This window comes from Camarhynchus parvulus, chromosome Z, assembly GCF_901933205.1.
Source record: "Camarhynchus parvulus chromosome Z, STF_HiC, whole genome shotgun sequence".
NCBI classification, from domain to species: Eukaryota; Metazoa; Chordata; class Aves; order Passeriformes; family Thraupidae; genus Camarhynchus; species Camarhynchus parvulus.
The window spans coordinates 57,776,871-57,797,812 of NC_044601.1; the positions used below are offsets into that span (position 1 = coordinate 57,776,871).

Sequence of the window (20,942 nt, forward strand, 5' to 3'; positions counted from 1 at the left end):
TGTTAAACACCTGTAGGGCTGGTGTTGCTGACTAATGACCTGAATGTGACTTTTTTTTCTCCCCTGCCTCTTTTTCAAGCCTTTATTCCTGTCACTCCACACATTCTTAGTTTAATGCCTGACTTTCCAACTTCCACATTAAATCTGGAGTGGAGTGATAATGGATCGGTCTTCCCATATGGACTGGATGCCCTTTGGCAGATTCAGATACTCCGAAAAGAAGCTATGGAAGTAGTCACACAAGTAAGTCCCTTTCTTCTTTTATGAGAAATATATGTACAGCTTTTGGCTTTTGTAATGTTCTGAGAGGTCACTTGAATGAAACTGGGGATGATGAAGATAGTAGAGCTTTGCAGGACCTGAGTGTAATTATGCTTCTGGCAGGTAACTTCTTGTTAAATTTCACAGTTATGGGAACACTGGCTACTGTACTGTTGGTACTTAGTCACAGCAATTTTTTTTTTCTGGTACAGGGACTTTGGAATTTGAACTTACTTATGAATGTGGCAGAATCTTTACACCATTGTCTCTGTATCTCCAACAGTGTCTCCAGTCTTGGTCATCTCTGAATGCTCAGCTTGCTATTTTCTTTTTTTGTAACCAGAATTCTTCCAGGCCAGTTCGTAGCTCTGTGCTATAAATTTTAATAATGGACTAAAGATTAAATGTGCAGCCTGGGACTAATGTTAGAAGAGTTTTATTTTGGAGAAGTTGAAACATTTAGCTGCCTATGGGATTCCCAGGGTGCAGTATACCTCTTTAAATGCTTGGGAATCCTCTTGCTCTCCCTCAAATGTCTGGCCTCTGGTATTTCTGGCTGACAGTCTACCTAGCTGTTGGGCTGTTTAGCCACTTAGACTTTTGTCCAGGTAAAGTCATAAAAGTTAGGTAGAACACTACAATAATCAAGGAGGATTTTATGATTTACTTCAGCTAATTTGCCATTCTGTTGACACTTTAGAGATTATATGTCATTATTAACAGGTGTTCATAAGCTCTGTCTTGGTTGATTTCTTGGTGCAAAACCTTTGCAGGTTACTTACTACTCAAAACTGACTCATGAAGATGCCATTCTTTCTTGGAGCTGGACATCAGATATGCCTTTGGAGTGCACATCACACTATGTGAAGATTCGCTGTTACATTAATGCAACACAGTTTGTTGGCCCCAAGGATTGGAGTGACTGGAGCCCAGAAAAAGTGATCCCTGGTATGTTTGTTCCCTTGCAACCACATGGATTTTTATTTCTTTATAAGAATTAAGCCAAGGTCAGAGGAAGAGCATTAGGTGGTTAGCATTAGGAAGAGCATGGGCTGCTGCCTTTGAGACTGTTATGATTAGAGAAATAATGCAATCACTAGTTAATGAAATCTAGCAAATATTTATTTGTATGCATTGGAGTGCTCCTCAGTCACATTTTAGCTGATCATCACTGTGTTTATAGCAAATTGTTCATGTGAGGTTTCTTGTTTGTTTTCTTCCTTCTCTGCTAGGGAAAGATACCGAGCCTGGTGGAAGTGGAGTGTTTCCTCTGGACCGTGTGGTGCCAGTAGGCTCAGATTTGGTGTTTTGTTGTGTCCATGAAGAAGAGGAGCACATAAAAAATATGACTTATGGATCAAAATCATATACAATGATGCAACTGAGCCGTCGAAGCCATGCCATCAGAGTGCTAAATGCCAGTGTTTCAAATACCAGTGGAACAAATGTAGTGTGCAGACTCGAAAATGGGTTGGAAGGAAGTGTCGTGTTTGTAGGATGTATGTATCATGATTACTAACCTTAGGAAAATCAAAATAATTTTGAGACTCTTAAGGTTCTGCTAGGAAAAAAATACTATTGTGGTTTTTTCTCCTCCTGGGGAAAAAAGTTTTGAAGTTTGGTTTTGAAGTTGAACTGGGGATTGTACTTGTTTGATTTCGCTGTGGAAAGGCTGGCTCATGGAGAAGACACCAGGTTTGAAAGGATGAGAAGGTACCCATGTAAGCCCTCTTTAGAACCTGCCCCAGTGCTTCTCTCATTGTTCTAAGGTACTTTTTCATGATCTGGAATGCCAAGTATTTTATTGCCATACGAATATTCAACCCCTGTCTCTACCAGTCTCTACCAGTTAAGGTTTACATCTGTTCTAGTATAGTCCATGACTAGGTGAGAGCAAGAGCAAGAACTGTAAGTGCTAGCATTAATTTACCAATCAGTCAAGTGAAGAAAACAGTTAAACTTGCAGCAACAACAGATGCTCATCCAGGGCAGAAGCTCCTTGGGAGCTAATTACAGCAAAGGAAAATAAGCAATAATTCCTGAGCATTCTTGTAAAACATCCTTTTAGTGTTTTCTTTAAAGATACTGACTCACTCTGTATCTTCTCTATGTAGCCATGCAAGGCTCAGACATATGTTCAGAAACAGATACCTATTAAAACAAATGACTTAACATACCTCATTCTTCTTCCCCATAATTGGTCACTTTAAAGCTTTTTATGTTTTTTCCTCACAAGGAATTTGAGAGTTGTCATCTTCCAATGACTGCTCATTAGAATCCCATTCTCTATTACAAATGCCTGCCTTTGAACTTAAGGTCCCTAGTGTTGAGGAAAAGGACAGGAGAAACTGGAATAATTTTGAAAATGTGTTCCAATCTCCAGCCTGTGCATCCTGTCATTGACTTGGTCTGTTAAGGGTTCGCTAAGAAATGTAAAACATAATTCAGCCTTTTATTACTTCTCAGTGATATACCATTTTTAGGTTATTTGTGAGAATTTGCTTTTGTGGGAAAATCTTCCAGGTAAATAATTTAGATCAAGAATGAAAGCTGTGACAATCCCATAGGATTTTCCTTCAATTTTTTTTTTAACAGATGGGATGCCAAGGCTGTTTCTTATCAGTGTTTCTTTTTGTAGTACCTGCTTAATGGGGAGAGGTCTTGTTCTGGTCCTCTTGCTGATGAGGGGAAGAAAAGGTGAAGGAAGTAAATATGCATACACAAAACTTTGGTTAAGCCTAGGTCTAGCAAAACAGGTGTTCTTTCTGGCTCACTGCTCATAATCTGAGTCTGCCGCTGTTGTTAATTAACACTGTGTGATAACTCCCCTTCTCTAGGGCAGAGAGAAGGGGATATCTATGTGGATATTGTTGCTCTACCTTTGGCATAGGCTTTTCCAGTTTCATACACCTCAAGTGTGCAAGACCTGAAATAAGTGCTCTGCCTACTCTCATGTTTGCATGGTCTGTTGGGAGCACTGCCCATCTTTTCCAGCAAGGCACTCAATGGTGCTCTAGTATGAATACAAAGAACAAGACTTAAAAGGAGAAGATGGGCACTTCCAAAGCCATGGTGAAGAGGATGAGCCATTCAAGGCCTGCTTTAATTTTCAAATTCAGTTTGGAATTCATGCTAAAGGGACTATTTTCTTGACATGACTTGTTTGGAGAATTCAAAGCAGTGGTGGGGCTGGCATGTTAGAAAATGTGACGCACAGCCGACAGCATTCCTGCATTGCTCAGCGGCTGAACTGATGCTCAGAATTTCAGAAAACTCTTGGCAGAGTTTCAGTGAAACACTTCCAGGTCAGAGCCTGGAGCTTGTGAACATGTTTGCATGAGATTTGCCAGATTACCCACCCACTTAGAATTCTAGAGTCAAGTGTTAGTCAGATGGGGCTGATAATTCTCCATCTATTTTATTGTCATTTTTTTAAAGCATATTACTTCTGTGGTTGGGGTGTATCTATTGCCATGTATTTTTGAAGCATGCAATCTAGACCCAGCAAAACAAAAGAGCAATGCTTTCAGGAAGCCAGTAACCCAAATGTCACACTAGGATGGCAAAATGTCAGCTAACTGTTTTGGTTTCCTCTTCTGCTACAGATGCTCCTGATATTCCCCAAAACCTCAGCTGTGAGACACCCAACTTTCTGATAATAAAATGCACCTGGAAACCAGGCAGGCCCAGTGGACTATATGGAGAACGAAGAACAAAGTACAGTTTATTTGAAAGGTAAAATTAATCAGCACTACAAGGAGTAAAAGGATACAACTGGAATATCTCCATTGCTGCCTGGGACTTACTGCACCATACCTATTTAAATGTGATTGCTTAGAGCCTAAAATACTTTCCAAGAGTTTCAGCAAGCTGTACCTAAACTAGATTGGGAAAACCTTGGTCTAGCTCTGCAAAATTCCAATGGGAATTAAGGATAACTTTCCCTAAAGTTTATACCATTAGGAACTCACAATCAGATAAAGGGCTTAGTGTATCAGGCTGCTGCCAACATGTAGACAAGACCAATATGAAAATACAGGGAGATAGTAGGAGGCAATCACTAATTTTTAATTTTTTTTATATGAAACCTGGGTCAGATCATTTCAGACATTTACTGAACTTCTGGTAAGCAGGATAACAGAAGTTCACTGAGAAATAATTGTAAGACAGATCGTGGGGCATTTCCCAGATGCCACTAGGGAAAATAGCAGTTAGCCTCCATCTGTGATGTTTCTTGGCTCTAATTCTTTCCTGCCATTAAGAATTAGAGCAAGCAGAATAAATGTTAAAACATTGAAAAGGACAAATAACACTCATTTCACCCACAGAAAACAGTCAACTAGTGTCCTCCTACATAGTCTTTAAGGCCAGGCCATGTAAAGCCTTAAAAAAGAAGAAATATTGGGATAGCACTTGCAAAGTGCAACCACTTCCTTGGTGGTTGTGATTAGAAGTTAGTGAGGAGTTAACAAAATTCCCATGGTGAGAGGAGGCTCTTGTGTCATTCCAAAGGAGCAGTCAGGGAAAGAAGCCAGGAGAGGCCTGAGTCACACAAAAGGATGAGAAATGGAGTCTCATGGTGGCTTAGAAGCACGCTGGAGGCAATGAGGTTTGAGTTACAGTCACAGATGTCGTCTAGAGTGCCAGTGCTAAAAAAGCCGCTGGGTAGGGTGCAAAGAGGTGGACAAAACAGGGCAGATATTCACAGGAAAGGAGCTTCAGTCACTGACTGCCCATATTCATCTTATAAGTAATAACACTGTCCAGTCTTGTTTTGCTCAGCCCAAATTTGTGAGATTAATATGATGAATTTTGGGATAAATACTCTCATCCTTGTTATAAGCCCATGCTGAACTATAGAGTACAGTGTGGAGGGAGCTCAGAGCTCAGCTAGAGCACAGTAAAAATGCCTGAAAGAAGTTAGTTAAACTTGTGCTACTGAATGAGAGGCTTACACAGATTGTAATTAAAACAGATATATGTACATACATACAGATACACAATTTAGATTTTATCCCTAAAGATGCACCACTGTTCTTGTCTGTTATCAGACTGCCTCTCCTGCTTTTTATTAAAAGACAGCTGGGACTAGTGGATGTATTTCAGGTAACAAACCTGAGTTCATATTTAACAGGGCTTATAGAAAGACAATGTGTATAGCATCTTACTACTTCACAAAGCAATTAAGAAAATTCTTTCAATGCAAATGTATGCTGATCTGAACAAAGATACATTAAATCAGAATCTTAGCTGTGACTTGTAAGGTGGTTTTACAGGACCTACCTGTTTTCCAGGCTTTTGAGAAGTGAGAGAATGGAAATATTATGCTAGTAGAAGAGGAGAGTTTCACGTGAGAACAGGGCAAGTCATGACTGATGCCACTTTAACCTGCATTGTGGTGTTAGATATGCCTCTGCAATCAAATCATTCTGTAAGCCATGTGAACTGAACCCGTCGTTCTGTACCATGTTTTCAGTCTATACTTGTGATTGTTGCTAGGAACTAACTTACTCAAAAACTAAGGTTTTCCCTCCTCTCCTTACTTTGTAGAACATCCGGTAAAAATGTTTCATGCGAAGTCAATGAAGTGAGCAGAGACCATGTTTGTGGCTTTCCAGTACTGCCTGATCAAAAAACCTATGATTTCATATTAGGTGTCTACAATCCTATTGGGCAAGCACAGTCATCTCTTTTGGTTGATATAACTCAAAGAGGTAAGACTTATGACTTACAAAGGAAAAATATGTTTTCTACATGCTGTTTATTAGTTTTGGGTTTGAAGAGCCCTGACATGGTATACTTTTCATTATTTTCCTTAATTGTCACTAGATTATTACCATATTCAATAATTTGAACTTGAAAACAACTCAGGGCATGTCATGAGGCAAAGATGAACTGTACAGGGAGATGCCAACAGCAGTGCTGCGGTGTTGGACAGACTGCTGTGTGATAAATTCTAATATGTGATCTAATAATTAGACAGGTGCTGTTTATCATGGAATCCCAGAGTGGCTTGGGTTGGAAGGGACCTTAAGAATCCTTTAGTTCCAGCACAGCCCACACACTCCCCATGCCCCACCTCCTGCCATGGACAGGGATGCCACGCACTGGATCAGGTTGCTCAGGGCCCTATCCAGCTCAAGTGCCTTGAGCACTTCCAGGGATGAAGCATCCACAGCTTCTCTGAGCAAGTTTGTTTTGTTTCATATTCTATTACATATCAACAATTAAAATTTAGGTGTAAGTTTATGAACCTGTACGTAAATTACCCTGTATTTTAGTGTCTGCTTATAGGACAAAATATTACACAGTTTTACAGCAGCAGGATTTGGAGCATAAAAAAAAATAACGTGGAAAGACAGAAGGAAATATCGGGACTATTGTGTTCTATTGGTAATAGCCATGATCATCTGCTGTCAGGGTTTGGAGAAAGAAGTAACTTCTCTCATTTAGACCTTTAGTTTAAAAAAGGAAAGGAAGGTGAGCATCTCTGTAGCACTGCCCTCACCACACTTTTCTCTTCCACAGTCCCAGCTGAGATTTCAGGGATTCCTATTGGTTACAGTATTCTGCTGTTCTCCAAAAAACTGAATTAAATATGAGGATAGTACATTTTTCATTGTCCAGGTCCCAGTTCAACTAGCCTGAGATTAGAATTGTCTGAGTAAATTGACAGAGTTGAGAAAAGCATAATTTGTTTCTGTTAATCATTAACTGGGCTGTTTCACACCCAGGTGATATGCTGCTGTTTCCTATTTGTTTCCTTTTCTTTCTTTCCTGCACTGTCCAGTTAATTCCCAAAGCACAGTACATATTTCCTTAAGGTATTTGGGCCAAATCCAACAGTAGATATTTTTTTACTCTGATAGCTGTGAATGTTAGTGCTGAATATTATTGAAAGATTCTATGAAGGGAATTTTGGGGTGGGGTCATTTAGGAATCCTCCTTTGTCCTGGTCTGCAGATTTTAAGTACTAATTTAAAAAGTTCACAGAAGTTGAGCAAAGTTCAGTAAATTTCATCTGTCACCTGTGATCATCTGAAATACCTGGTGGTTCACTCTTTTGATAAAATCAGTTAGGAGGAAAAATGTTTTTCTGTGTCTCAACTCCTTATCATGTGTGCAGTAGACTCAGTCTTAAGTAAATCTGCTTCCAAATTTGATAGCTAAGAAGATATCAGGAATGAGAATGCTTGCAGGTACTTTCCCAGCACCAGTTTTCCCAGTTGCTGATTGAAACACTTATCCTTCTGATTCTCTCTGATCTTCTAAAATAAGAAGATAGGAACTGAACTATAGTAAATGGGTTTTTTTTTTGTAACTGAAGGTTTTTTTCTTTATTTTTAAGTTCATCCAAAAGCCCCAGAAAAGTTAACTGTTACTGGGAACAACTCTACAAGCATCCAACTGCGTTGGTTTATAAATGGCAGCTTTGCTGAGACCAGGCTTCTGTGTCAAATTGAAATTAGCAGTAGCCACTCTGAGAGAAAACTGGTAAGCATTGCTTTTAGAAGATAATTTTTTTAACAAATGCTAAACTTTTTCACTGAACTAATCACATTTCAAATTTATTTCTCACTAAGAGCTTCATTCGATGGTCTTATTAAATTATTTACGTAGTAATGAGTAGAAGTAATTTAATAAAGTAAGAAAAATTCCTGCTCATCTCTATTATTGCCTGTTTTGGTTGGTTGGTTGGTTGGTTGGTTTTTTTTGTTTTGAACGCTAGAGAAAGGCCAAATTATGCACCATGTTATTTGGTACTTGAAAGGGGTGCATAGTGCTTTATACTGATCTTTTAGGTAACAGTCCATGTGCTTTGTCCTTCCTGATGCAAGCTGTATTAACACACTCTTGTTCCAGGATGCATTGCTGCCCTGCAGACTTCCACACTGGCTGTTTCAGATCTTGAAGTCTGCAGTTGAATTTCTCCCTTTATTTTTTCCCTCAGAGAACAGTTCATTTGTTTGCTGCCAGCAGTTGACATGCATGTGGCCACAATAGGCAGCTGCTAAACCTGCTCATATGTCAGTGATGCAGAGGCAGGATAGGGAAGAATTCTCCCATGGGATATATGAGTAGGTAAACCCCAGTCTACCTGGAGTAACTTCTGCAGCATGAAGTTAGTGTGGGGTGACCTGTCTCACTGGGGAAGCCTAATGAGAAGTGCATTTTCAGCTGGCCTGAGATTTACCCCCAGTTTCTTTGTGCACACTTATCTCTGACCATTTCAAGTAGGCACATAGTGAATTCTCAGGTAGATTTTGGTGCACAGAGCCTGAATTTTTAATTTGAGCACATTAAGTTCAGAGGCTTCTTTTTGCAATGTTTGTTTGAATTTTAGCATTATTCTGTCACCTTCTGCACTTAGTTGCCAGCTGGGCATAGCTGTTGAGCACAGCCTTGAATATGGTAAATCAAGCCACAAAAATGATGCAGCTAAGACTGAAGATAATCATTATGTACATGCCTCCAAAATAAGAGGGTGCACCCTCTCTAAGAGTATTTTTAAAATACTTTCAGACCACTTAATAAGTGCAGAAGCCTTAAGCTTTTATATTTTGTCTCTAATAACATGTGTTAAGTAATACCAGAGATTAGGTACTACAAAAGGAACTCAGATATTTTTGGAATATGCAGCTTAAAATCTTGGGCCTGGACTCATTTGTGAATTCTGCTACTGCATCAATCATCTGGGATAGTGGAAAAGGGTCAGGACTTACACTTCCACAACAGTTTGATTCCCTTCACCTGTATCAGAGCCCTCACCCACGGATATTTTGTATGCAGCAAACAGCTTGGCAAAAGCTTTTATAGCTTTGTTATATGGTTGCTGGTTGCTTAATAAAAAAACTCCAGGAGTTCCCTGTCACAAAAGTAGCTGTAAAATTGCTATGGGGTTTTACATGGCGTTTTGAGGATGTTTTCAGAAGCATTTCCATCTGCATGAGAGATTGTTGGCTTTTCTAGTATTTTTCAAGTTGTTATTTGGATTTTCTATTATTTTTCAAGTTGTCATTTGGCTTTAGAAATGCAAAATTAGTTGCATCTTAAAGTCACTTGGAGTCCAGTTTTTGGCAGCTGTGATGCACATGTGTTATAATTAGAATCAGTAAAAAATATTCCTGGGCTTAGGATTTCTTTAATTGTGAAATTGAAATGCTCTCTAGACCCACACCACTTTAAGAATAATAGAAGAGACTAGTCCTGTCATAAGAGCTGTGAACTGAGATCACCTGGGTAGGTCCTGGATAATGTCTTCTGAAGGAAAAATGAAGGCAGCAGACTGCATGATAAACATCCTGCTGAAGCAGACAGTCTTTAGTGAACTTCTGTGCATGTCTCATAGGAAAAAGGGCTTTGTCCCCACAAGATGTGCATGTGTTCAGTGGGAGTGTGGGTTCTGAACACCAGAATTCTGGCCTGCCCCATGTGAGCAGTTTTGATTCATATGGGAGAGAGGGGGACTGAATGGGATAGATGGGAAACAACCACCTGCTGCTGTGTGCAGAGCTCACCCTGTTGAAAAAGCATCCACATTGCTGCTCCTTTTTGGACGTTACTGTATACTTCAATTTCTGTCTGTATAGAACTTTATTTTGGTGGATCTCTGAAGTTTTTGTTCAGGATGACTGCATGGGACATTTTTTTCCTGCTATTTTCTTCATAGGGCTTGAATGCAGCTTTGACACTGTCAGTATTTTTGGAGGACAAAAACCCTCACCTTTTTAGGTGTTGACTAGCAGTGTAATTTAGGAGAAAAAAAATACACATATCATGTCAATTTCTGTAAATTTTGAACAGCACAATATCTCCATACCTGGGCGGAAATCTTCAACTTACACAGCTCAGCTGAATGCATTGCGCCCTGACACCAAATACCAGCTCAGGGTGCGCTGCTCGGCTGCTGACCACTTCTGGAGGTGGAGTGACTGGAGCCGGGGGTTGGAGCAGACAACATCAGAAGCCCGTAAGTTCGTCTCAGTCTTGATGATAAAATGTTGAACTTGTGAAGATACGTATTTTAAAATTAGTAATCTAAAAAAACCTAACTTTTCAATAGATGGTAAATTGTCTACTGTGCTACTGGGGAAAAATACTACCACTCTTATTTTTTTATTTAGCTCCTGCAAGAGGACCAGATATCTGGAGAGAGAGAAGTCCTTCTGGTGAAAGCGTAATAGTCTTCTGGAAGGTAGATAGAACACATAAAATATTATGTAATGTAACTGTATGAAAAACTATTTACTTATATACATTTATAAATATATATAAATGTTTATAAATCAGTAAAGTTTGTAGTCAATAAACCAGGCTGCTTTCCTTAACTTTATATAGAACCATCTATTGAGACAAATATTTTTCCCCAGATAAGAATGTTATTAAAGTTTTATAATTTAAATATTGCTTTGAGAAGCATTTCACATGAAGAATTAAATGTTTAATACATCTGAGTTGAAAATTAAAAACTTAGGAATTTACATGTTAATTATCAAAGTCACACTTGAGTTACTTTTTTGCCTTATAATCTTACACGATCATCAGACTAGATCAGGAACAGTAAATTCGTATTATCCTATGTCATCTTCTGTATATTGCATTTTGGTTTTAATGCACTCTTTGTCTGCTCATAGCCCTTATCCCTTTCTGAAACCAATGGAAAAATAGTGTCTCATGAAGTGTCCTGCTACCTGCTAGAGAGACTACTGGAGCGTAAAATAGTCTCTGAACCCTCAAACAGTACTGAGATAAAACTTGGAAAAAGTGACTGTGTAATTAGCGTTGTAGCCAGAAACCATGCGGGCTCATCTCCCCCTTCAAGGATAACAAGCGTGGAACTTCCAAGTGGTGAGTGCTCCCAGCTGAGAATTAAACACCTTCAAAGCTTGGGAATATGTAGGAGAGTTTGTTTATTGCAAAATAATGCTTTGTTTGTTTGTGTTTATTTCCCCACACAATCTGCTGGGTGGGGGAGCAAATGCTTTGCTTTTGGAGTAGTGTCTCACCAATTAATTGTGCTCTTTACATAAAATAAAGATGATAATGTGCAGTCTTTACAGCTATTTGCACTTTTCAAAAGCATTGGTGTGGATCCCTGATATTTAGGGAGCTCAGTGTATTTCTGTGTTCTTGTTGAGACACTGAGAAGTGTTACATGCTAAAGACATTCAGAAGTTTTGGAGTTGTGTGACCTTTTAAGGCGAGAATTGTCAGTTCAATGCCTGTGAGCTCTGTAGGAGAATATTAATTGGGCTGGTTGGTAAAGTGTTGGCATCCTTGTGCTAGGGAGTCAGTATTTGAAAAGGAGGTAGGGCTTTAGCTTCCCAATTAAAACACTGCTGCTCTTGCTGAGGGCTTTGTAAACAGAAACAGCTGAGCCTGATAGTGATTTTCTGCTCTTAACACTGAACTTGCAGAGTAGATAATGTTGCAAAGCAGTTATTGAGAGTCCACGCTTCCCTGCACACCAAACCTTTAGCTCCATATCTGGCTGATGCTCTGCAGGGAGGACAGATTCACACACCAAGGCCTGTCTCCACTTGTTTGGAGGAGCATTCATGGGTCTGCTTCTCCTTGCCCACTTGGGGAACAGGTGTCACAGTTGGTTGTCCGGCAACTCAGGTTCTGGTAAGACTTGGCCATCTCTCACAGGAAGAAATGTGTTCTGACTGAGATTCACAGTGAGATAAAAAACGAGTTTGTTTCTGTGTAAAGCAAAATCATGTGAAATACAATGTTTCTTGTGCTCCTCCAAAACAAAGAATCACAAAATAGGTCAGGTTGGAAGGGCCCACAGTCCAACCTCCTCACCCAAGCAGGGCCATCTCAGAGCACAGGGCACAGGATTGTGTCCAGATGGTGCTTGGGTATCTCCAATAAGGCAGACTCCACAACCTCTCTGGGCAATCTGTCCCAGTGCCTGGTCACTGCACAGGAAAGTTCTTCCTCATGTTCATGATCCTTCCAAGCATCAGTTTCTGTCCTGTCGCTTGGCACTACCAATCAGATCCTGGTCCCTCCTCTGTCCCCTCCCTGCAGGCTTTGACATACACTGATGAGGTCCCCTCTCGGCTCTTGTTGAGGCTGAGCAGGCTCAGCTCCCTCCGCCTGTCCTCGTAAGAGAGATGCTCCAGTCCCTTAAACATCTTTGATGCCCTCCACTGGACCCATGCCAGGAATTCCATGTCTCTGTTGTTCTGAGGAGCCTAGAACTGAGCACAGTACTTATGCTAATACCTGGTAGTATATTCTTAGTCTGCCCATTGGAAGGAGAAGTAACTATATGGGGCAGTTGATTTGAAATGCTTTTATAGCTCTCCTTCAGCAGAAAAAGAGTCAGGCTCTGGAAGTCAAAGAGGTCGCTATAATAGGTTTGTGGTGTGGAAGAGCTGATGGCAGCTAGAGCTTTGCATTCATTTATAGCTTTCTCTTAGATGTCTGAGGTTCCCTTTGGTGTTACCCAGCTTGTACTCATTAAAGTTTTGCTCCCGAGTTGGTATAGGAATTGAGTCACTGACTGGAGTCATACAAGATGACTCATTCAAAGAACTGGATGACATTTTTGCCCAGACATCTTTTCTCGCTGCTTCCTGTGTGCAGTCTGTAAGTGCTTTTAATATCAATAAGAGAGCAGAGGGTCTGAAGCTGGGGTTTATGAAAATTGAAAACACAAACAGAGGATACACTGCCATAATTAATTTGTCACTGTCTTTGAACAGTGCTCTGTAGAGAGTTGAGGCATATAATCTGGTTGATCCAGGCTCCCCTACCACTGTAGTGTTCTAGTGCTAGTAGTTATTTGTTCTTCTATTCTAGGTTGCAGCTATAAATACACCAAAATGTCCAGTACTGCCCATGGTGAATTTCTAGTCATCTAGCTCAGAAAATAAGGTGGAATGGTGTATTTAAGTGGTTTTTAGACAGTATGTGATTACTGTCAGTAAAATCTCTTTTCTGTAAATAGAAAAATTAAAGTCTGCTAATTAGAAATATGATCTTTTCCAGCATCACAGAAATGTAGTTTCAATGGATATGTAGTAGTTTTTCTGGGGAAAGTATCAAGGCCCTTGTGGAGTTGATTTGCTTTTGTTATTCATGTGTCTTTTTCTTGCCATGAGCAAGCTACAAAACAATTATACACTTAACTGTGTGCTAAGATTATTTAGAAAAAGACAGTCCTTTGACATTTGCAGCGCATCTGTGAGAGTAAAGTTTTCATAGCACTAATCCTTGAAAACTGTCCTTGCCCTTCAGCCTTCCCTAGTTTACGGCTTTAATAAAATGAAATAATAGACTCAATGGGGAGCATAAATGAGAACACTGAAAAAGGAAAACTGAAACCCTGAGATTGTTTTTGCAGATCTGTCATAGGGCCACCCCTTTTGTGGTGGCCTTTGGAAACCATCCCTTAGCTCTGCGGGGTCCCATGTGATGGACATCCATGGAAGGCAGCTGCAGGAATTGGAAGCTGTTCCCAGATCTGATCACTTCACAAGGGCAGCTAGATCTTTGATAATCAGAAAGAAGACAAATAGACTAAAGGCAAAACTTTTTTTCTTTTCTTTCTTGTATAATTTACCCTTGGTAGACTGAAGCCTCCATAAAGTTCACCAGGGACATGATTATTGCTGTTGATTCTTCATGAAAAATGGTTGTCTGTGGTTGGGCAAGTGACAGCAAGACACTTTGAAAGAAACACAAAGCAAACCATTTGATGAAATGACAGCAGGAATTTATAGCTGGAGGCTCCTGCCAGATTGGTGTCAATTCATATTTGAACCTGACATCTGCGGTAAATCCTTACCTTGAAAAAGTGCTTTTTAAGTCAGTCTTGAGCTGCTGCATTTCTCTTTATAGTACTTAAGGCTGGCTGAGGGATTTGCTGGAGGCTATGTCTGATTGTGAGCACTCCAGAAAGCTCAGCGGAGTGCACTGCTTCGAATTCTCAGTTCACTCATGCCTCTCATTCCTAGAAATGACTGCCCCTAGAAATGACTGCCATTTATAAAGCCATTGTGCTGTGGCTGGAATGCTTTCTTCCATCTTGGGCTTTAGATAAGTGTGTGCTCGTTGATGGATTTTTCTGTCATCTTTGTTGCAGACAATGTCACAACAGATCAGGCTGTGGCAATGGGCAATGGAATTAATATTTCTTGGGATTCTTACCCCAACATGACGTGTGGCTACATAGTAAAATGGTGTCATTCATCTGGGTCTGAACCCTGTAGTGTGGACTGGCAGAAGTTTCCTTCAAATACAACAAATGCAGTGATAAAATCTGGTAAGTCAGAATACTTTCTTGTGAGTCCTTCTGGTTGAGATCTTGAGCAGCAAGTGGAATGAGAGCAGCATGAAGCTATAGGTCGCAGATTGTTTGATTCCTGTGTACTTCTGTAAATAAATGAATTTCTTCTTGGTACTGTGTTTATTTTAATTTCTTACACAGTCTTGCCAAATCCAAATATCAGTCTTGATTTAACTTTTATCATCCTGTGTTTATTAACTGTTTTGAAATTACCTCTTCTAGCTGTACGCCAAAATTTCCTAACTCAGCCTAATGCATAATGGTTAATCTAGGGTTAGGGGTTTTATTTGGATTCTAAGCATAAACAGTGCTGCTCAGGATGGGAGAAGACTAATCCGTTGTTTTTACATGAGGCAAATTTTTTTAAGTGTGACCTCCATGTGTTGGCTTGCTGTCAACTATTGAAATTTCCTGGAACAGGGCACATTCCAGGTCTCTAGATGCTGGTGGGCAGATCAGGGAAATGAAATTCAGCTGTGGTGGGACTAGTAGCCGCAGAAGAGGAAAGAGAGGCTCCATTAAAGATGTGGGATTTTTTTTCTCTGCTTTCTATGAGGGTATATATTTGCCTTTTAGAAGAATTTAGTATTAAAGTCTCCATTCAAGGAAGCAACTTGGAGCTGTGTACATAGGAAAGTTGAGACCTGGAGGAATGGGGGAAATATGTTTTTCTGTCTGTAATTACACTGTGTCCATGTTGTTTCTGTTTGTGCTAGCTAGAGATTTCTTTTTTTTTTTAGCAGACAATACAGTGTCTGTGATGCACTGCTTTACTCCTGAGCTCTTCACTGGGATGCTTCTTGCAGCATGTGACTCTTTTATGAGTTATCCAGCTGCTAGGGCTAGGCTTAAGCTGGTAAATCCACCTCTGCTCTTAGTCCTGCTAGGAGACTCCCTCAGGCTGGACCTGAACTCTTGCAAAACCCAGTTGACTTCTGTGTACTTTCACAGTAGTATCTTGTTCAGAAAAAGTCTTTAAAGCAGCGTACAGCCCCAACTTGAGAAAATCCCAGAAAGTGGTAAATTATTTACACATTATAGCATCAAATATCTGTGCTCCCACCAAAGACATGGGAAGCATAAATATGATGACTATCTGTGTTTTTTAAAGTCAGTTCAGGACTGAAGTTCATTGCTAAGTTGTTTCACTGTCAGTTCTGAGAGTTTTCTGCCTATCTTTTGTAGTGTTGCTCCAGTAAGCCTGGTTATTTCAAAATACATTTGTATTTCTGAGGAGGCAGGATCTACATGGCTGCTGTGGGAGGAAAAGAAGGGGATTATTTCTGGTAACTTCAATTTGTGCTTCCCCATGGAAAGGGCAATTTATGAAATTTGAGTAGCTTGTTTTGAATCCTCTTTGTTTAGTACTAAACTTTCTCTGGGAGCTAGATTTGGTTACTGCTTCTAAACCACATCTGATGGCATAGCTTTTGTAGAAATTACAAGCAGGAATGGTATTTATATCATTATACTTTGTAATTTTTTAATATGTACTTATAGATCTGCATCATGTGAAATCTAAAAGCATTGTTCTTCTGAAGTGAAATATTCTTACAGCAGTTTTCTCTTGCAGCTTTGTTCAAACCTGGCGTGAGATACAACTTTTCTCTGTATGGCTGCAAATCCATGGGATATCAGTTGTTGAAAAACATAACTGGGTATATGAAAGAGCTGCGTGAGTGCATTTTTATCATTTGGGATCTCTGCAAAGTGAAGAGAAAATAGTCTGTGTCTATTTTTTAGCTCAGTGTTGGCAGAAGGCTGAGACCAGAATCTCCATGCGGTGCTGCTGACTTCTGTTGGTTCTCCGTGGATAACTGTAACACATTTCTCCAGCCACTTGCAGTTTCAAGCATATGCAATAACCCTGTGTTCTCCAGCTTGTGTGGTGGCACAGAGTGTCACAGCAATTCACAGCCATAATTTGAACCACATGGCTGTGGTCCCTTCTACACAAGAAGAGGCAACTTTTTTGATTCATCAAGTCCAACTTCTAAGCATATTTAGTATAGCTCAGAAAATGTAAAAAGTATCCATAACATTTCTGTGTTAAAATAAAACACTTCATAGATCCAACAACTAGATCCCGGAGCACAGCCACTTTGAGAATTGTATTCTGTCCCACACCAACCCTGTCTGGGTTACTGGGGTTTGACCCAGTGCTGAGCTTTGCTGCCTGAAGATGCATTAGTGTCTGAATGCTTTCTGTTCCCAGGTGTTTGGACATGACTTTAGCCTTTAACACCATAACTGTATTGTATTGTAACTACAGCACCGATTTCACTTTGAAGTTTAATGTGTTTTCTGCTAAAATAGTTTGCCTAGAAAACTGAACTGCTGACATAATCTGAGTCCTTGGAAATGGTGTTGTTTACTTCATTGCTAAGGTTGAAGGTGAGGTTAAAGCAATTTTACCAGAAACTCAATTGTCAGCCATTTGTATTTCTGCAAAAATTCTGAAATGTTCCCCAGAAGAGTTTTCCATGTGTGTTATGAACTGATCAAACAGAAGCTTTCAAGATATAAAGACTTCGAGGGACTAATAATGCGTTGAGCATGCAGAAGAAACTTATTAGGAACTGGAAAATGCACAAGAGCATAGATTCATTCTAAAACTTCAGATTTGCCTTTGGACAGATAACCATGAAGAGAAAAATTGATGCATTCTTAAACATGAGTTCAACCATGCTGGATCAAAGCCAAATGTCAGGCTAGGTCCTGACACTATGCATGGCATTATCTGCTGTAACACTTTCAGTAGGCTTCAGGTATTGGAATAAGGACTTGTGTAAACTGCTAAGAGTAGTTCTTTTAAGCTGAGATGGTAAAATTGTGGAGGTTTTTTAGTTTTAAGACAAGCTATGAAGTCACAGAGTTAAAGCCTGTAAAAGCTGATATGTATCCTCTGAATATTTATACAATCCTTTGGGGTTTGTTGCAGGAAGAAGGGTATTTACATGTATGGGTCTGTAAGAAGACTGACCAAAGAGAAATTTTTCTTCTAGCACCTCTTAGTAGCTAATACTGCAGTAATTATTAGCAATTAGTCCAACATAGCTGTATTTTTGTAGACTCCTGCTAAGTCTTTCACACATATTTTACAGTGAGGAGTCTTGAGGAAAGGGTTGGAAAATGCTAGCTCCAAAATAAAACTGATGAAATATTTACATGGTTTCAGCATTTTATGATAAGGCAATTTCTTACTGGTTTCTTCCTTCATAACTCTCTCTACAGCTCCAAAAACTGCACCAAATTTTATTGTTGAAGAAACTTCTTCAGATTCTATATTGGTAAAATGGGAAGACATTCCTATTGAAGAATGCCGAGGATTTCTAAAAGGATATCTTCTTTCCTTTGCAAAAGGTGAAAAAGATGCTTTAAAGCCTAGACTTTCAGAATCAGGTAAGTTAATTGTGAAGATTGCGACTTCCTTGCTTACATATTTCCTTTCTATGTTTTAATAATTTAATTTCACTTTAATAAAAAAGATGCTTTAATAATAATTCAGTTGCATTACTCACTGTTATAATATGCTCCTGATATGTGACAAAGGCTTTTAAAATGCCTTTGTGTGATTAGCCCAGCTGTTTTTTAATATAAAGCAAAAGTTGGAGAAAACCCTGTCTCACTGAGGCCATAAAGTAGTGCAGTGACTAAGTGGCAGTATGTCATGCTGTCCTGTGCTCAGATACCCTGGGGAGATGAGGTGGGGAGGTTACATGACTGTATTTAATAGGGTTAAATAAATTTAATATTCTTCCAGTGCCTGTCCTGTCAGGACTGAAGCCTGACTGACATTCATAAGACGACACACAGGAGGGTAAGGAAATGTAGTCAATCTGCAGCAGCAGCACCAACTCCTGTGCTGCTTGGTGCTGTGTAAGCAAGCAGCATTGCTGGGGTTCTTTATTTCAGCATTTTTTTACACAGACTGTTCTTCTGGTTTCATCTGCTCACTTCAAGACAGTTTTGCTAAAGCTGAGGTTGTCTTTTTGAATCCTTTCTCACCAAGTTATGCCTTTCTTACTGCTTCCAAACAAACAGGGAATCCAGAACTTAAAGTTAACAATATCACTGACTTAACAAAGAAGTCTATGAAAATATTTGATCTTCAAGGCAAAACGAGTTACCAGCTGGAACTACAAGCGTACACTGCTGGTGGATTGAGCCCTCCAAACAGCCTCTATGTGGTGACAAAGGAAGACTGTAAGTTGATTATCCCTGTTCAGACCTATTCCTGTCTTTAGCACAGGGGCTGTGCAATGTATATAAAGCTGAGCTTATTTTATTGGTTTATTCTGATCCTGTAGGTTTGGGCCTACAGTCTAATTTTTACCTTTATTTAGTTGGTTATTTATACATACAAAAATGTAGCTCAGAGTGAGGGAAAGATCCTTTTCTATTACAGCTACTTTGTTGTTCATGGTAATGTATGCATAAAAAGTAACTTCTAACCTACTACTAAATATAATGAAGTCTGAACTTCGTTTTCTCAAACAGCCAGTTGTTTTTGTCAGGTTTCCCATGATGAATATCTGCTAATACATGGTGGGAAGAAAGACAATGTGGAAATATTTATCAGTTTCAGAGTTGAAAACAGATGCTTCTCTGCTTTGAATTCAGTTTTATTGATCCCTTGACAGAATCAAACACAGAAAGACAATTACAAAAAAGAGATTGACTTTGGAGAATAAGAGAAAAAAAGTATTTCCTATGACAGACTAAACATTGGCGTGCAACTAAATACATGAAAATCAAGCTTGAAGCATTTAATATCAATGGAAGAAGGCAGTGGAGATCTATTGGCACTAAAGCTCAGGGATTAGAAGCATTGTAAAACATATAAAAGACAATGCTGTTTATACAATTAGCCGTTGGCCTAGAAGAGCCATTACCAGAAACTTGGCCAGCTCAGATAGCATGAAAGTGCAATGCCAGTGCTTAATGAGAACAGAATCACTGTACTAATGAGTCTTGTACAGCACATGAAGCCTTCTGTAATTAAACAATCAGAGAGAAATATCGGCTGATTCCTGTAGTTATCACTGAATCTGTGAACTCCAGCAAAGGAAAAGGGTGATGGTGTAGGTCGCTGTTTGCAGACCACTGCACTAGCTGAGTTTAATGGAAAGGTCTCTAACTGGGGGGGATATAAGAAAAGGCATAAAACTCACTGATTATATTGGATATATATTTACTGTCTCCTCTTTTTCTTATCCCCCAGCTGTAGGATTAATCATTGCAATTCTCATCCCCGTTGCAGTGGTGGTGCTGCTTGGAGTGTTGGCCAGCATCTTCTGCTACCGAAAGAGGGAATGGTAACTGCCTACCTTGGGTTCTCATCTTTTTCTGGAACTGTTTGCTTCAGTGCTAGGGTTTTCCATTATTTTAGTTACTCCCTGCTTTCTCTATATACCCAAAGATGTTAGTGGGCTTTGTTCAAAGGTGGGTGGCAAAAACTCCATGTGGAAGGTGAGGGAGAAACTGAGCTGGAGAGAAGTCAGAGGGAGGAATGCAAAAAGCTTTTGCAGGAGCCTCTCTTCCAGTGAGCACAGTTTATAAACAGTTTCCAAATGGAAATAAGCTGGCAACATACTATAATTTGTGTGCCCTCTACAAACAAAGATAGACATATCATCTTCAGCTTTTAGTAAATGTGGCATATTAAATTCCCATCTTATAAAAAAAGGGGGTTGCTGTTTTTTCCATTATACTCAGTGAAAGTTTAACACACTAAATCTTTGCACCAGATGTCTTCAGTATTCTGAGTTAAAGGGAAGTGTCCTGCGTCCTTTTGTGTATTCACAATCTGTTTCAGGCCTTGCTATCTTTATAATAGTTTATTCTTTCCTCTTTAAAGGATTAAAGAAACATTTTATCCAGAAATCCCGAATCCTGAGAACAGTAAGGCACTGCAGTTTCAGAGGAACATCTGTGAGGTAACCCTTATTTTAAATCTAGTATTTTAAGCTTCTAAAAGATAAAACCAGTTAAAAATTCTTTTGCAAACTTTGACTCATCTGTTCCAATTGCAGGAAAAAACTCTGTGGCAGGGGGAAACAAGCCAATTTACTGAGTAACTTCTGTCAGATGCTATCTAGAGCTTTGTTGTTGTTAATGTAGTTAATTGCAATGTTTGAACTAGGACTGTTGCATTTCTCTTCTTCCAGCTAATGAGAAGTGTCACTACCCAGTAAGAATACAAGAGTAACACACTCATCTTTGTTGAAGTAGTAGAAGAAGCAGGAAGTATGGAGATCTGCCATATCCCATTATCCTGGTAGATACATTAGTTGAGATGGGCAGAATATTTAAACAGCCTTCAGAAATGGGTTGTACAAAGATAAGATTTGGAGAAAGTTCTTAAAAAATATAC

The 20,942-nt window shown here is 39.5% G+C and overlaps 1 protein-coding gene across 2 annotated transcripts in view; it reads left to right on the top strand.

Annotated features, from left to right (window-relative positions):
- Positions 1 to 20,942, top strand: part of LIFR (LIF receptor subunit alpha) — a 53,684-nt gene that overhangs the window by 25,079 nt on the left and 7,663 nt on the right. For both annotated transcript variants that reach the window (XM_030968302.1, XM_030968303.1), the window contains exons 5-19: positions 80 to 243; positions 1,035 to 1,209; positions 1,494 to 1,760; positions 3,867 to 3,996; positions 5,812 to 5,975; positions 7,610 to 7,755; positions 10,066 to 10,231; positions 10,386 to 10,456; positions 10,896 to 11,109; positions 14,363 to 14,542; positions 16,140 to 16,241; positions 17,801 to 17,968; positions 18,611 to 18,772; positions 19,791 to 19,884; positions 20,427 to 20,505. In XM_030968302.1, the coding sequence (XP_030824162.1) occupies positions 80 to 243; positions 1,035 to 1,209; positions 1,494 to 1,760; positions 3,867 to 3,996; positions 5,812 to 5,975; positions 7,610 to 7,755; positions 10,066 to 10,231; positions 10,386 to 10,456; positions 10,896 to 11,109; positions 14,363 to 14,542; positions 16,140 to 16,241; positions 17,801 to 17,968; positions 18,611 to 18,772; positions 19,791 to 19,884; positions 20,427 to 20,505 (2,282 nt within the window). The remainder of the gene's footprint in view (positions 1 to 79; positions 244 to 1,034; positions 1,210 to 1,493; positions 1,761 to 3,866; positions 3,997 to 5,811; positions 5,976 to 7,609; positions 7,756 to 10,065; positions 10,232 to 10,385; positions 10,457 to 10,895; positions 11,110 to 14,362; positions 14,543 to 16,139; positions 16,242 to 17,800; positions 17,969 to 18,610; positions 18,773 to 19,790; positions 19,885 to 20,426; positions 20,506 to 20,942) is intronic.